The sequence below is a fragment of the Chlamydotis macqueenii genome, chromosome 9 (genome assembly GCF_036417535.1).
Source record: "Chlamydotis macqueenii isolate bChlMac1 chromosome 9, bChlMac1.mat, whole genome shotgun sequence".
Classification (NCBI taxonomy): Eukaryota; Metazoa; Chordata; class Aves; order Otidiformes; family Otididae; genus Chlamydotis; species Chlamydotis macqueenii.
Genome location: NC_141564.1, coordinates 27,251,894 through 27,264,349, shown reverse-complemented (window position 1 = coordinate 27,264,349; position 12,456 = coordinate 27,251,894). Strand labels below are relative to the sequence as shown.

At 45.9% G+C, this 12,456-nt stretch overlaps 1 protein-coding gene across 1 annotated transcript in view; it reads left to right on the top strand.

Annotated features, from left to right (window-relative positions):
- Positions 1-12,456, top strand: part of MED12L (mediator complex subunit 12L) — a 131,274-nt gene that overhangs the window by 100,592 nt on the left and 18,226 nt on the right. The window contains exons 21-30 of the mRNA XM_086754304.1: positions 8-235; positions 1,949-2,090; positions 2,929-3,049; positions 3,758-3,859; positions 5,534-5,647; positions 8,825-9,024; positions 9,570-9,758; positions 10,737-10,811; positions 10,934-11,124; positions 11,451-11,612. Of these exons, the coding sequence (XP_086610430.1) occupies positions 8-235; positions 1,949-2,090; positions 2,929-3,049; positions 3,758-3,859; positions 5,534-5,647; positions 8,825-9,024; positions 9,570-9,758; positions 10,737-10,811; positions 10,934-11,124; positions 11,451-11,612 (1,524 nt within the window). The remainder of the gene's footprint in view (positions 1-7; positions 236-1,948; positions 2,091-2,928; positions 3,050-3,757; positions 3,860-5,533; positions 5,648-8,824; positions 9,025-9,569; positions 9,759-10,736; positions 10,812-10,933; positions 11,125-11,450; positions 11,613-12,456) is intronic.

Here is a 12,456-nt window from a genome sequence, read left to right as displayed (position 1 = left end):
TCCTCAGTAGTGCCTGTTCTAAGGTGAAGCAGACGATATACAGCAATGTTCAGCCTTCCAATTCCAATTTACTGTGGGACCCCGAGTTCATGCTAGATTTTATTGAGAACCCTTCTGCTCACAGCGTTAACTACTCCATGCTGGGCAAGATCCTGAGCGATAACGCAGCCAACCGCTACAGCTTCGTCTGCAACGCGCTCATGAACGTGTGCATGGGGCACCAGGATGCGGGCAGGTAAGGCAAGCCCTGCTGGCCTCCGAACTGGGTGGACCTTTACCTGGTGTGTGTGAGGTTTCCTTTCACCTTTTTTGTTTGTGGCTTTTTTGCGATTTTCATTCATCACTCCTTCTGGCTGCTGCAAATGTATTGAGTAGGTTTCCTCTGAGTTATTTCATTAGGTCCGTCTGCGTATTTTAACAAGAGGGAGTAACAGGTCGAGAGCACTCGCTGTAAGACGGTCGGTAAGCTTTTTGTGCCAGCCGTTGTGCCGTTTCGACAGGACAGCTCAGCACAGTCGTTGCTCATTACAGCAGCTTTGCTCAGTCTTTGCCTGTGAACGAGGGAAGGTTCTGTGTTAGGTCGTTTCCTCCTTCTGATGCAATTGGTGTTTAAGTTATTAAATGTGTAATATATTTATTATAGATTTCATCTTCATAGGTAATATGCAGATTTTCCAAAAACATTAAAAATAATGAAGAGTTTTATTGGACAGAAGCTAGTAGAGTTACAGCAGCTGTCAGTTCTGTTTCTAGAGCAGCTTGGACCGCAGGGTGCACAGTTTGGGTCGAGCGAGCTGGAGCCTGGAGAGAAGAGAAGGCTTGGAGCGGCCTGCCAGTGCCCAAAAGGGGCTACAGGAAAGCTGGGGAGGGACCATTTACTAGGGCCTGTGGTGACAGGACAAGGCATAACAGGTTTAAATGGAAGGAGGGTAGGTTCAGATGGGGTACAAGGAAGAAATCCTGTCCTGTGCGGGCGGTGAGGCGCTGGCCCAGGCTGCCCAGCGCAGCGGTGGGCGCCCCGTCCCTGGCAGTGCCCAAGGCCGGGCTGGCTGGGGCTGGGACCGGGGCTGGTGGAGGGTGTCCCTGAGCGGGGCTGGGACCGGGGCTGGTGGAGGGTGTCCCTGTGCGGGGCAGGGGGTGGAGCGGGGTGAGCTTTGAGGTCCCTTCACCCCAAACCCTCCTGTGATTCTGTGAAATATGGGGCAACCTTGGCAGAGCAGAGCGGAGCAGAGCAGCTAAGAGGAAGCAGTTTTGTAAGAGCAGCAAAGGGGAGCATCTACATGCAGCCAAACGAGTTTCACTGTGGAACAGAGGAAAAAGAACTTGCACTGGGATGAATCAACTCTACTGTGTTTTTTAAAACGTTACATAACTCTGAATCACACGTGGAGTCACACATTACACAGTATGCGATCTATGAAGTAAAATTCGTTAATGCCGATTCATTTTGTGACTCTCTCCTCCCTCCTGAACTGCAGTGTGGGCCAGGCAGAAGGAGGGGAGGGGTCCTGTGGTGAGATGTCACTGCTGAGCCCGGGCTGGGGAGGTGCCCACCACGCGTACTGCTTTCCTGTGACAAAGTTATGGGGTACAAGTTACATGCTGTTTTTTTTCCAGATGCTCCAGTTGTCCACAGCTGAATAACACTAGGTTATAAAACATTATAACGTGTTAAAAAAATGTGTAGACATGACACTTCTGGACGGGGTTTACTGGGCATGGTGGTGTTAGGTTGATGGTTAGACTTGATGGTCTTGGAAGTCTTTTCCAACCTTAAAGATTCCATGATTCTATGAGATGTACAGTAGCATAGTCACATTTGGACATAAATCCCCACCTTAAGTAGGGAAATACCAGTTCTTCTGCCAAGCACTCGTCTGCTTTGACCTAAGTATTTATTGTTTACAAAATATCTTGCTTCTGTATTAGCTTTTTTCTTCTTTCCTAGGATTAATGACATAGCAAACCTTTGCGCAGAGCTGACGGCATGCTGCACGGTGCTTAGCTCAGAGTGGCTGGGGGTTGTAAAAGCTCTTTGCTGCTCGTCAAATCATGTCTGGGGTTTCAATGATCTGCTCTGCAGTGTGGATGTAAGTTCAGTATCACCTGAAGTACCTGTTAAACCTCTTTACCTAGGGGTATGGTGAGTTCTCCATTCAGTGCAAAATGCTGAGCACAAATTTAGTCCTCTGTCCATTTGAGTTCTCAAGGCTTTTAATGAGATTCCTGATGGATTTTTATTCTTTTTTTTGCATCTTCAGGGTTAATAGAGAATTTGGGCAGTGCTTAATTTTCTCTTTGTAAGTTTTTTTTCTTTATTGTGGAATGATGCAGGGTATCAGAGATGCTCTTTGAAAGGAGCAGCCTTTACTTTCAGTAAAATGCTGATGGATGTGTAAATAACTGTCTCTAGTTGAAAGACTGTTTTAGTGTTAGCTCCTAGATTGTAGAAGGGATGGTGCCTTTTGCTGTTCCTTACTTACCTGGTGTAAGTTCCCGCAGGCCTGTTAAAGTTAGCAGGATTACGGTGGCTAATGGTATCCGATACCTGATTTGATGTGTTTATAGTTTGATTACATCTATTTAGGAACGGATTGAAGCTGTGTACGTTGAGGGCATACTCTTGTCCTGAAGCTAAGGAATTAGTAAAGATGTTATCCATTTTTATAGAATGACAAAATTTTCTCAAGTTTTTTAAGACTAATGTTTTTTTATTTCAGAATTTGTGGTATTTGAAATAGGTGTTTGTTAAAATGAAGTTAAGAGCTGTCAGTATTTCCCATGAAGTGTTTGGGAAATGCATTAAAATGCAGAAACAAATGCTTATGTGCAAACATTTTACTGTTTATTCTTATAGTTAATTCCTTAATAGCCGTGGCAGTTGTGTGTGCACTGTTATGTGAAGCCTTGCACTGTTGTTCCTCCAAGGTGAGCGACCTGTCGTTCCACGATTCCCTGGCCACTTTCATTGCCATACTGATTGCCCGGCAGTGCTTTTCTCTGGAAGATGTGGTTCAGCACGTTGCACTACCTTCTCTTCTTGCAGCTGGTAAGAAAATACCAAGAGAAAAACTTAAAATGGAAAACTTAAGACTTCTTAAGAAGTCTCCATTGATTGAATAGGTAGTGTGTTCGGAGCTGCGCTCTCGTGGGGGATGCTACCTGTTGTGCATTGCAGCTTGTGTGTCCCTGCAGCTCCCCAAAGGAGCCACGCCAGGTAAGATCAGAGATCCCAGACGTGGCAAGTGGTGTCGGAGCTGCTGACAACACACTATCCCCTTCTGTCACCTTCTGCTCGCGACTTTTCTGCTCTGCACTGTAGGCTCAAATGTCTGCTGGAAATACTCAGGTTGTGCGTTTCCTTCTGGCATCAGTCTGCCTGACAGCATTTCCTCCCTGACCTCGTTGTCTTTGCCTCCAGCCCTGGAGTATTTTAGCTGTGGTCCTCTTTGTTGGACATGTCACACATTTCTTTTCACTTTCTGCTTGGACTTGTGTTTCTTATTTCTGCTTTGACTGTCAAAAGCCATTTTAACCGTCTGTCCTTTTCTGCCATTAATTAGGTCTCTTGCTTACCAAAAATCACGCTGTTCTTTCCTGTCTTTAACGACTTGGGGCCATAAATGCTGATTCCTGTTGATGAGACGGTTGTGTTGCCATTTAAAATGGGGCTGTGAGGTAGAACATTTTCAGGCCTGCCGGTGGGACTTGTGAGGTCCTGGGCAGATGCCTTATGTCCACGTCCCATCTTCCGTAGCCTGTGGAGATCCGGATGCCGAGCCTGGGGCGAGGATGACCTGTCGGCTGCTCCTGCACCTCTTCAGAACTCCCCAGGTCTGCCTCTTTGCCCAGGGAGCAGGTCAGTTGCCTGCTGCATGGTCCCTCCCTTTCAGAAAGTGAACCCAGATGGTTTTTGATGGCTTCAAATTTCGTACGTGAAAATATCCATAGTACAAGTAGAAATGACAGCCTGTTCAATATTACAGATGTTTCACTAGTGAAAAGTTGATGCCTACTATTCTTATTTGTTTGGGAAATATTTTATAGGCGTGTAAAACTATAGAAGTTTGCTGAAACTTATTATCAACACTTGGCCACCCAGATGTGGCATAATGTTGACATAAAACTCAGATATATTAGTATTGCGTCTTAAAAAAGAAAATGACATTGTAACACAGCATCTGTGTACCCTTCAGCAAAGAGGAATACGTTCAGAATGGAACAGTTCTTCTAATAGCTCTCATTTGGTTTTGGAATTTCATTGAAACAGTCATGTGAGGCTGGGACCTGTTAATGCTGGGTTTGTGCCAGTGCTGCTGTTGGCAGTGGCAGTACGGATCACGGTCCCCACCTTCCTTCGTGCTGGGTGCTGTCGGGGCAGTGGCAGCTCCTGCAGCGCTGATCTCACAGTGATACAGAAACCAGTAGGCATACCCAACGTGCAGGCTGGCAGCCTGGCACGTAAATTGAAATTCAGTGTGATTTTTAAATAGGGTGTAATAAAGCCTCTAGTCCAATAGAAGAACCATGAGAAAGTTGCTTCTCAGAATATATGAATGTAGTTCTCTTTCCTTTCAAACTTGGGTATTCTATGGTCTGACCTGTGTGTGCTTGCCACTGACCAAAAGGGAAGGAAAAGGGCAAGGAGCAAGCACCTAGCGATGAAAAGGAAACAAACCTGGAAATAACGTGTGTTTTGATTTAGAAGTATTTCAGCAAATTTCATGACAAGGCTATTTCTATGGGAAAATGAAATTGAAAGAAAAAAAAATTCAGCTCTTTAGTGGCGTCAAATTCTTCCATCTAAAAGTAATACTAATTTATCTTTTGACCAGAAATGAGTGAGCTTTTGTTGCGTATTTGAGCAAAACAAGTAAGAGCTGTGAAGAATACCGTCTGAGTAACAGAAGTACGTAACATGGTCCCAGGCTTCCCTAGGAATAAAAGTGCATTTGAATGGATAGGAAAAATCATGTCTGAACTCTACAAATGAAGCAATGTGTGACCACATCGCAGTCTGTGCTTACATACGGCTCGGTCAGCCCCCTTAGAGGGGCGCCAGGTTCGGCCTTCACTGCTGCCTCCCTCCTCCTTGAGGTCAGACAGGCACTCCCTGACTTCTTTTGCAGTCTGCTTCTGAGCTGCAAAATCAGGCTTAACTGTGCAACAGGTATTTATATGAATTGATTTTGCCTCGTTTATTATGAAGACTAGGTGAGGGAATTAATTTCCTAAAGGAAGTCAAAACCGAAATGTCTCATTGTGGTTGAATTCCCTGTTTACGTGGGCCCAGTGAAATGGCAGGCTCCTTTCTCTGTTTAAGTGATCCTGGCTTATTTTGATAGCAACACGTCGTAACCCAGCTGATGTTAGTGGCTTACCTGTTGGTCTTCAGTTCAGTTTCAGGAAATGCAGTTCTTCATTCAGTTGTTGTGCTTCTGTAGCTGTTCTAGAGGAGGAGGAATTTGTACAAAGGAAAATTTAATTGGTAAGTAACAACCATTTTCTACAAGATCTACTTTTCTTTTCCTAGGGAAGTTATTTCCTGGAATTCGTTCTTCTTGCGATCGTCACCTCCTGGCTGCTGCTCACAACAGTATAGAAGTGGGAGCTGTGTTTGCAGTCTTAAAAGCAATTTTGATGCTCGGTAAGATTATGCAGAGTCATGTGTAATGTTCTAGCGTTCGGGTAAAAACAGATCGTGCCAGTTCTCTTCCCTGGGAATGCTCCTGGGAAAGGAAAACTGATGGCAGGAGAAAAATGTGGATGCTGCCTGGGCTTCTGTAGCATGTGAGGAGCGTTTACCCCCAGGTCAAGAGGCAGAATATTTCTCTGGTGAGTCAGCCCCAGCTGATGAGGCTTTGAGCAGATGTGACTTTTTCACATTTTGACCCCTTCCGCCACCACCAAGTCCCTCTCAATTATAGAGAGGAAACACAGTCTCAGGTAATTTTTCCCACCCTTTTCTATGTTCTGCCACAAATCACGTGTGTCGGTCCTTGTGGAAATTGCAAAAGAAGGACTGCTGAGCAACTCTCTGCGAAGGACGAGCGTGTTATTTTTCCGAAGAAGTAACCCCCTCAGAGCTTTGGTTTGGCTTAAGTTCAGTTAAAGCTCTTGTGACGTCTGGTGATGTGTATTTTTGGAGCTATGTAAATGTCCAGTTCAAGAGGCAAGACTGTCCAGAGGTGAACGTACCCACACAGATAGACCTCCAGCTAGAGTGCCTTTGTCAGCCAGTGTCTCAGGATTGTCCCCAAAACCCCATGGTCCTTAGTGATGGGGCTGTATTGGGGAAGATATGAGCTATCTGGGACGGGCTGTTGGATTTGAGAGTGCGTTTGAAATACGTTTGTGGCCGTTATCTATGTTCTCTTGCTGTTCAGAGTGCTGAGGTTTTCTGTTTTTCTTCGGTAATGGGGTGCAGTGTGAACACCTCTTGTTTCATCTCTGTGCAGGGACGTGGTGCAAAGGAAGATTTGGGGGGACAGTTTGTTTACGCCTTCACTGCAGCACATCTCCTATACCCCAGATACTGTATTTGGAGATGTCTCTTGTTGTCACCGTGCATTAATTATTAAAACTGTACTTGATTTGCTGAGGAAAAGCGTCAGATAAATGCTAGCTGTTGCAGTTCTGTGCTGAGGAAGCTTTGTGAGTGGAAATCTGTGTTAGAAAAAGTAATCTCTACCCACAATGGAGGATGGTGCTGCAGAGTCAACTGCTCTAGGGTGTATTAAATGTCTTCACAAGTTCTAGCAAAGCGGTCTGGGATGGCTTTAGCTTTATGTGGGGCTTGGTATCTGTCTCTTCATGATATTTGCCTGCCAGGTTCTTCCCTTTTGTCCTTCATGGGTACAGATTTGGGCCTGATACGGTTGTGCTCACAAGCTCCTAAGACGCATGGGCTGCAGGGAGGGTGTGGATGGGCTGTTGGCTGCTGCCATCCGTTCGCGTGTGCTGGGCGCAGACATCCGTCAGCTTGTTTCCCACGCTCTTCGCAGTGAGCTTGTCCCGGGCTTTGGGTTCTGCTGGGCTCCATGAGTCTGCTCTACCAGCCCTTGGGTCAGTGGCACAGGGGTTTTTGGGTTTGCCTGCGCTGGGGGAACGGAGGGATTGTAACTGCTTCCACTTCTCTGGGTATGTTCTGCTGTTCTGCTGTTCCGCTGCTTAAAAATCACTTCTGCTCCATCTCGCGAGTGGCAGTGCTGTTCACGCAGTGGCTCCGCGCTCTGTGAGGAGCTGGTTCCGTGTACTGCGGTGGAGCGTGCCGTGCGGCGGAGAGCTGGGTGAGCCTGCCGGGCCGGCCGCGCAGCGCTGAGGGCTCGGGGACAAAACCTGCGCCCTCACCTCGCAGCCGCCGCTGCCACCCGCCCGCAGGCACTGTCTGGGCACGGGCTGCTGCGTCGCAGCCAGCCAGGCCTCTGGTTCTGATAAGCTATGAAATGCACGTTCAGTCTTGTTAAAAAAAAGGATTGTGCGCTCTTTACTTAGCAGTAATGCTAAAGCAGCACAAACCAAGATGGGCGCGCAGGCGTTGGCTGTTTTCTTAGCAGTAACTCTACTAACCCTCGTGTTTTTTTGTCCAGGGAACACAGAAGCAGTGACGAGAGAACTGAGTGCTCAGGAGGACCCGGTGCCCCGTGGTGTTTCGAGCGCTCGGTGTGAATGTGTAGTAGTCTGAGGATGTAGCCATTGCTGCTGAAATGCTGTCAGTCTCCTTGGTGCAGCAGTTTGAAATACTTTTCTGGTAGTTGCAGTTTTTAGCAAAAAAATCCTGGCATATGTGTAACCAGAGGCCATGGAGTGAGTGTGTGTATTTGAAGGGGTAGATATTCGTGTGGCTGAAGCAAGGCACTCAGCCCTGTCACACCGTGTTAGTTGGTCGTGATAGTAAACGGAGGGGTTTTTTAAGGGCTGACTATTGTGTGTGGTGTGTGAGTTAAGATCCAGAGGACCTTCTGCTGATTTAAAGCATTAGGCTGTGTTAGCCCACTTCTCACGCAGGCTCTTGTCGTGCGTGCTCCTGGACGGCCTCGCGGGCTCACGGGTGGTGTTACGCACAGCACTTTGGGCTGTCTTCCCCACTACTACATGCTGTAGTTGTGTCTTCTTTCTGGTCCCCTTGTCACCTTTCAGACCCATAAACATATAAAATGGGAACTGCTATAGGTCAGATTTTTTTTCAGTGTCCAAAGTATTTTTCCTTGCTTCTCCGGTGGCCCCCATGGGTTTCAGGTAGATGGTGGGGGTAGATGTGTGCTGGACCCTTGCAGAGAGGAGGGGCTCACCGGTGTTTGCCAGGCCCCCTCAGTGTGCTCTGCCCTTTTCCGTTCCCAGGAAGATCCATCTCTCATGTCAAGAAGCTCATAGTAAGGTGGGCTGAGGGGCCACTGCTCAAACTTTTCTCTTGATCTATGGAGTGTTAATAAATCAAAGTAAGAGAGAAGACTTGGAAGAGGGACACCTGAGAGGAGCAAGTAACCCAACTCTTCTTATCTGCCAAAGCAATTCCATACACTCACAGACCTTTTCCTGTTGAGCACGCGGTGGCTTTATTTGTGTCTGACTTGTACAAACCTTTTCCAACTTCTGAAATACCTGTTAAAAACATGCTCTGCAAAATGAAGCAAGTGGACAATACTTTGAACATGGTGATTTTCAGAGTCAGTCAGCTCTGCCCTTCTGGAACGCGGCTGCCTCGCTCCTGCTCCGCTCCTCAGCTGGCCTGTGCCTGGGAAGACGTCCTGCAGCGGGTGAGCGGTCTGGGGCCCAGGGCCTTGGGTGCCAGCTCACCCTGTGCTTCTCTGCTTCTGCTCTACAGGCGATGCCGAAATTGGGAGCAACAACGTCAGCTCCTTGAAGAGTGAAGACTTCCCTATGAGAGGCTTATTGGATGACCTCAACGAGGATGAAATCTGGGGTTCCGCTCACACTTTGAAATCATGTGGAAAAGCTGTTTCCATAGAAACTGCTAGTTTGAGCGAGTATGCTAGATACGTGCTGAGAACAATTTGCCAGCAGGTAATCTGTGACACCGCTCTTCTGTCTTGGTTTGGAGAAACAATGTTATTTTATTTGAAAAGTATAACATACATTTTGGTGCAAAACGACTGTTGAAGTCAACTTGATATTTGAGTTCTGCTTGGGTTTCCTGGTTTGGACAATTTATGCACTCAGCAGTATGTTATTGGGGGAAAAATTGCTTTAGTCAGTTATTAGCATCTCTGTCAGAACTGAGGTGTTTTTCCTCCCTCAATCTCGAGCACTTTGAGAAGACAGTAGGACCGCTCCATCAGCTGTCTGCTCAAAGTGCTTTGCAATAGTGTTTGTTTCATTGCAAAGTTGCTTTCAAAGTATAGAAGAAATGAATTTCAGGAAACCTGTTAACAGTCTTACACTTTCAGGTGGTACTGAATGACAGAAGACGTTTCTAATCTCACATGTTGCATAACCCTGTATGTCCACTTCAGATTTTGCATATGGAAAAATACCTTTTCTGTTTAACTTACCAAAAGTTAATGTTGCCTTGAAACTAACTTGTGAATCTGTTACCTGGTTACTTACAGGAATGGGTTGGAGAGCACTGTTTAAAAGAACCTGAGAGGCTGTGCACAGACAAAGATCTTATTTTGGACCCCGTTCTTTCAAACAAACAAGCACAGAAGCTCCTTCAACTTATCTGTTACCCTCATGGCATTAAAGAGTGCACCGAGGGCGACAACCCTCAGAGGCAGCACATCAAACGCATACTTCAGGTAACGCAGTGGGGAAATGTGGAAAAACGACCTGGGATGCGCTGGCTCTAACCCTGTCTTTCAGCAGCACCAAGTGACGCTGATCTGCAGTTCCTGGTGCAATCACGCATTAGGTTCTTCTTCAAAGATAGTGTGTGCTCAGGATCCCTGGTCTCTGTGGCAGGTGTTTCATAGTGTGACTTCTGGCGGCTCGTTCCTTCAGATTCCAGAGTTATGGAGAAAATGAGCGTGCAGCATGCTCATCATTGCTGTTCATCACTGTCAGCCATTAGGAAGACACTGAGGAGGATGCGGCTTTTAGGGCTGCTCAGGTGGAGGTGCCTCCTTGTCTCAGCGGGCTCTGTGACAGTACTGTGGTGAAAGACACTCCTGCTCCACGGAAACGGCTCAAATGCCTTCACAAACAGTCCTAAACCAGTCATTTCTTCAAATTCAGCTGCATTAGGGACACTTCATTTCTTAAACTACTGGATTTTCTTTGAATAAACCTGTGAAGAATCAAGTTGGCAATATCTGGACCTGGACACATAGTGATCGGTGTCCTGCAGAACAGTCACTTTAGCCTCTGCGCTTACTATAGTCATGTCTGGATGGCCTCGTGCTCAATGCAAACACGTCCACTTGGGTGGCAGTGCCATCGATCAGTGTAACTACTAACGAGAGAGTGAATTACGTTCTCCATATTCATATTTAGCTAAGCTCAGATTTTTCAGAGAGTGAGTTTTTTATTCAGAGAAGTTGCACGGTTCAAAGTATTGAGTAACAATATTAGCTACAAAGACATGGAAGCTAGTGCACATTCTTTAATAGGTCTGATATTTTGGGATGTCATTTGACTATTAAAAAGAGTAGTGACTGTGATGATCTGCTTATAAGATGAGGCTTTTCACATAGTGTATTCAAGTATGAGACTTATTTTTTTTCTTCGGACCTGTAAAGTGCTGACACGTGTGTTTGTAATGTTGATTTCTTGCCTAGAACTTAGATCAGTGGACTCTCCGGCAGTCTTGGTTGGAGCTGCAGCTGATGATCAAACAGTGCATGAAGGAGCCTGTGAGTATTTATTTTCGAACTTTCTTATCTAAATATTTAATACAAAAAAGTATGTTAAATTTTAACGTAGTCCGTGAGCAAACATACCACGAATGTGCTAGTTTACTTATGTTTTACTGTAGGGTTCTGGGTCTGTGGCTGAAATGAACAGCTTGTTGGATAATATTGCAAAGGCGACAATAGAGGTGTTTCAGCAATCCGCTGATCTAAACAATAACTCTTCTAACTCTGGTATAGGCCTCTTCAATCCAAACTCTCTTGGAAATGCTGACACAAGTAATACAAGACAGAATGGTAAAAAGACATTCCTAAGGTATTTTTTGTAGCACCTTTTTAATTATTTTAGCCAACGTGATGCTTAATTATGTGTAGATTGCTGAGACTTTTTTGTACTTGAAAGAGGAATGTACTGAAATGAGTTGCCTGAAGGTTACTTCTATTTACTTCTGTTTAACACTAAATATAGTTGCTATTCTTGAGTTTTCTGGAAACCAGAAATTGTGACTGCTCAGTCCACAGTAGTTACTCCAGATGCGTTGTGTCAACTGCTTTATTAAAGCAGTTCAGTCTTATAGCAGCTAATACTGACTGCAAAACTGCATGGGTATTTCGGCTGAAATACATTTGTTCTCCTTCTAGTTCCTCTGAGCGGCGAGGAGTGTGGCTGGTGGCTCCCCTGATTGCAAAACTGCCTACCTCGGTTCAAGGTAGGGTCTTGAAGGCTGCAGGAGAGGAGCTGGAGAAAGGTCAGCATTTGGGGTCATCTTCTAAGAAGGAAAGAGATAGACAGAAACAAAAAAGGTACGACCTTGGGAAATCCCTGGAGAGCTGAGAGGGGTTTTTGGAGGAGGAGTGTATTGAGGAGTGGATCCTCATTGGGCCTCATTGGCTTACTTTTGTGAAGCATATAATTTTCTAGGAGCTTATGTACCTAGAACTGCAGAAACCGTTGCATGAGCCATTACTCAAATCCCTTTGCTGGCATTTTTAACTTCTCTTGAGCTTCTTTATGTCACATGTTGTACTTCCAAATTCCTCTTTGTGTATTTCTTTCAGTTCGCCTTAGTTTTGTGTCTATAATGGATACACATTAGTCTAAAAAAAAGTTTAAAAAGTCTGAAAGCACTTACATTGGGATGGCACGTCTCCCACAGCCAGCTCGAGCTGTGTCTGTGTTCACTCACTCAGCCCGCGTTACAATTTTGGTGGAGCTCAGGCAGCTCCCAGCCCAATCAGGGAATCTTGCTTGGGCTGCACCTCAGACCCCTGACATGGATTAGAAACTTCAGCTGCCTACCCTCCACTGAAATGATATGCCTGGTTAATCAAAGTAGTCTTAGATAACAGGGTCTGTTCCTGAGTCAGGCCTCCGAGTGTCTGTGCAGTTCTTGGTCATTCTGTGCCCCGAGCTGGTGGGTTCTCGGGAGCGACAGGCATCGTACGTGCCTTTACACGGGCTGCTGCTCTGCCTTCTTGTGTGCGTGCTCTTTTAATTCATCTGGCAAGGCTTTAATTTACTAAAACAGAAACAGACAGAGATGCAGACAGTGCCACTTCCAGGGAAAAAAATAGACAAAACAAGGAAGGGAGTGAGGGGAAGTTTCAAAATAACTGTACTAATTTACTTCTGTGTTTGCCTCTCTTG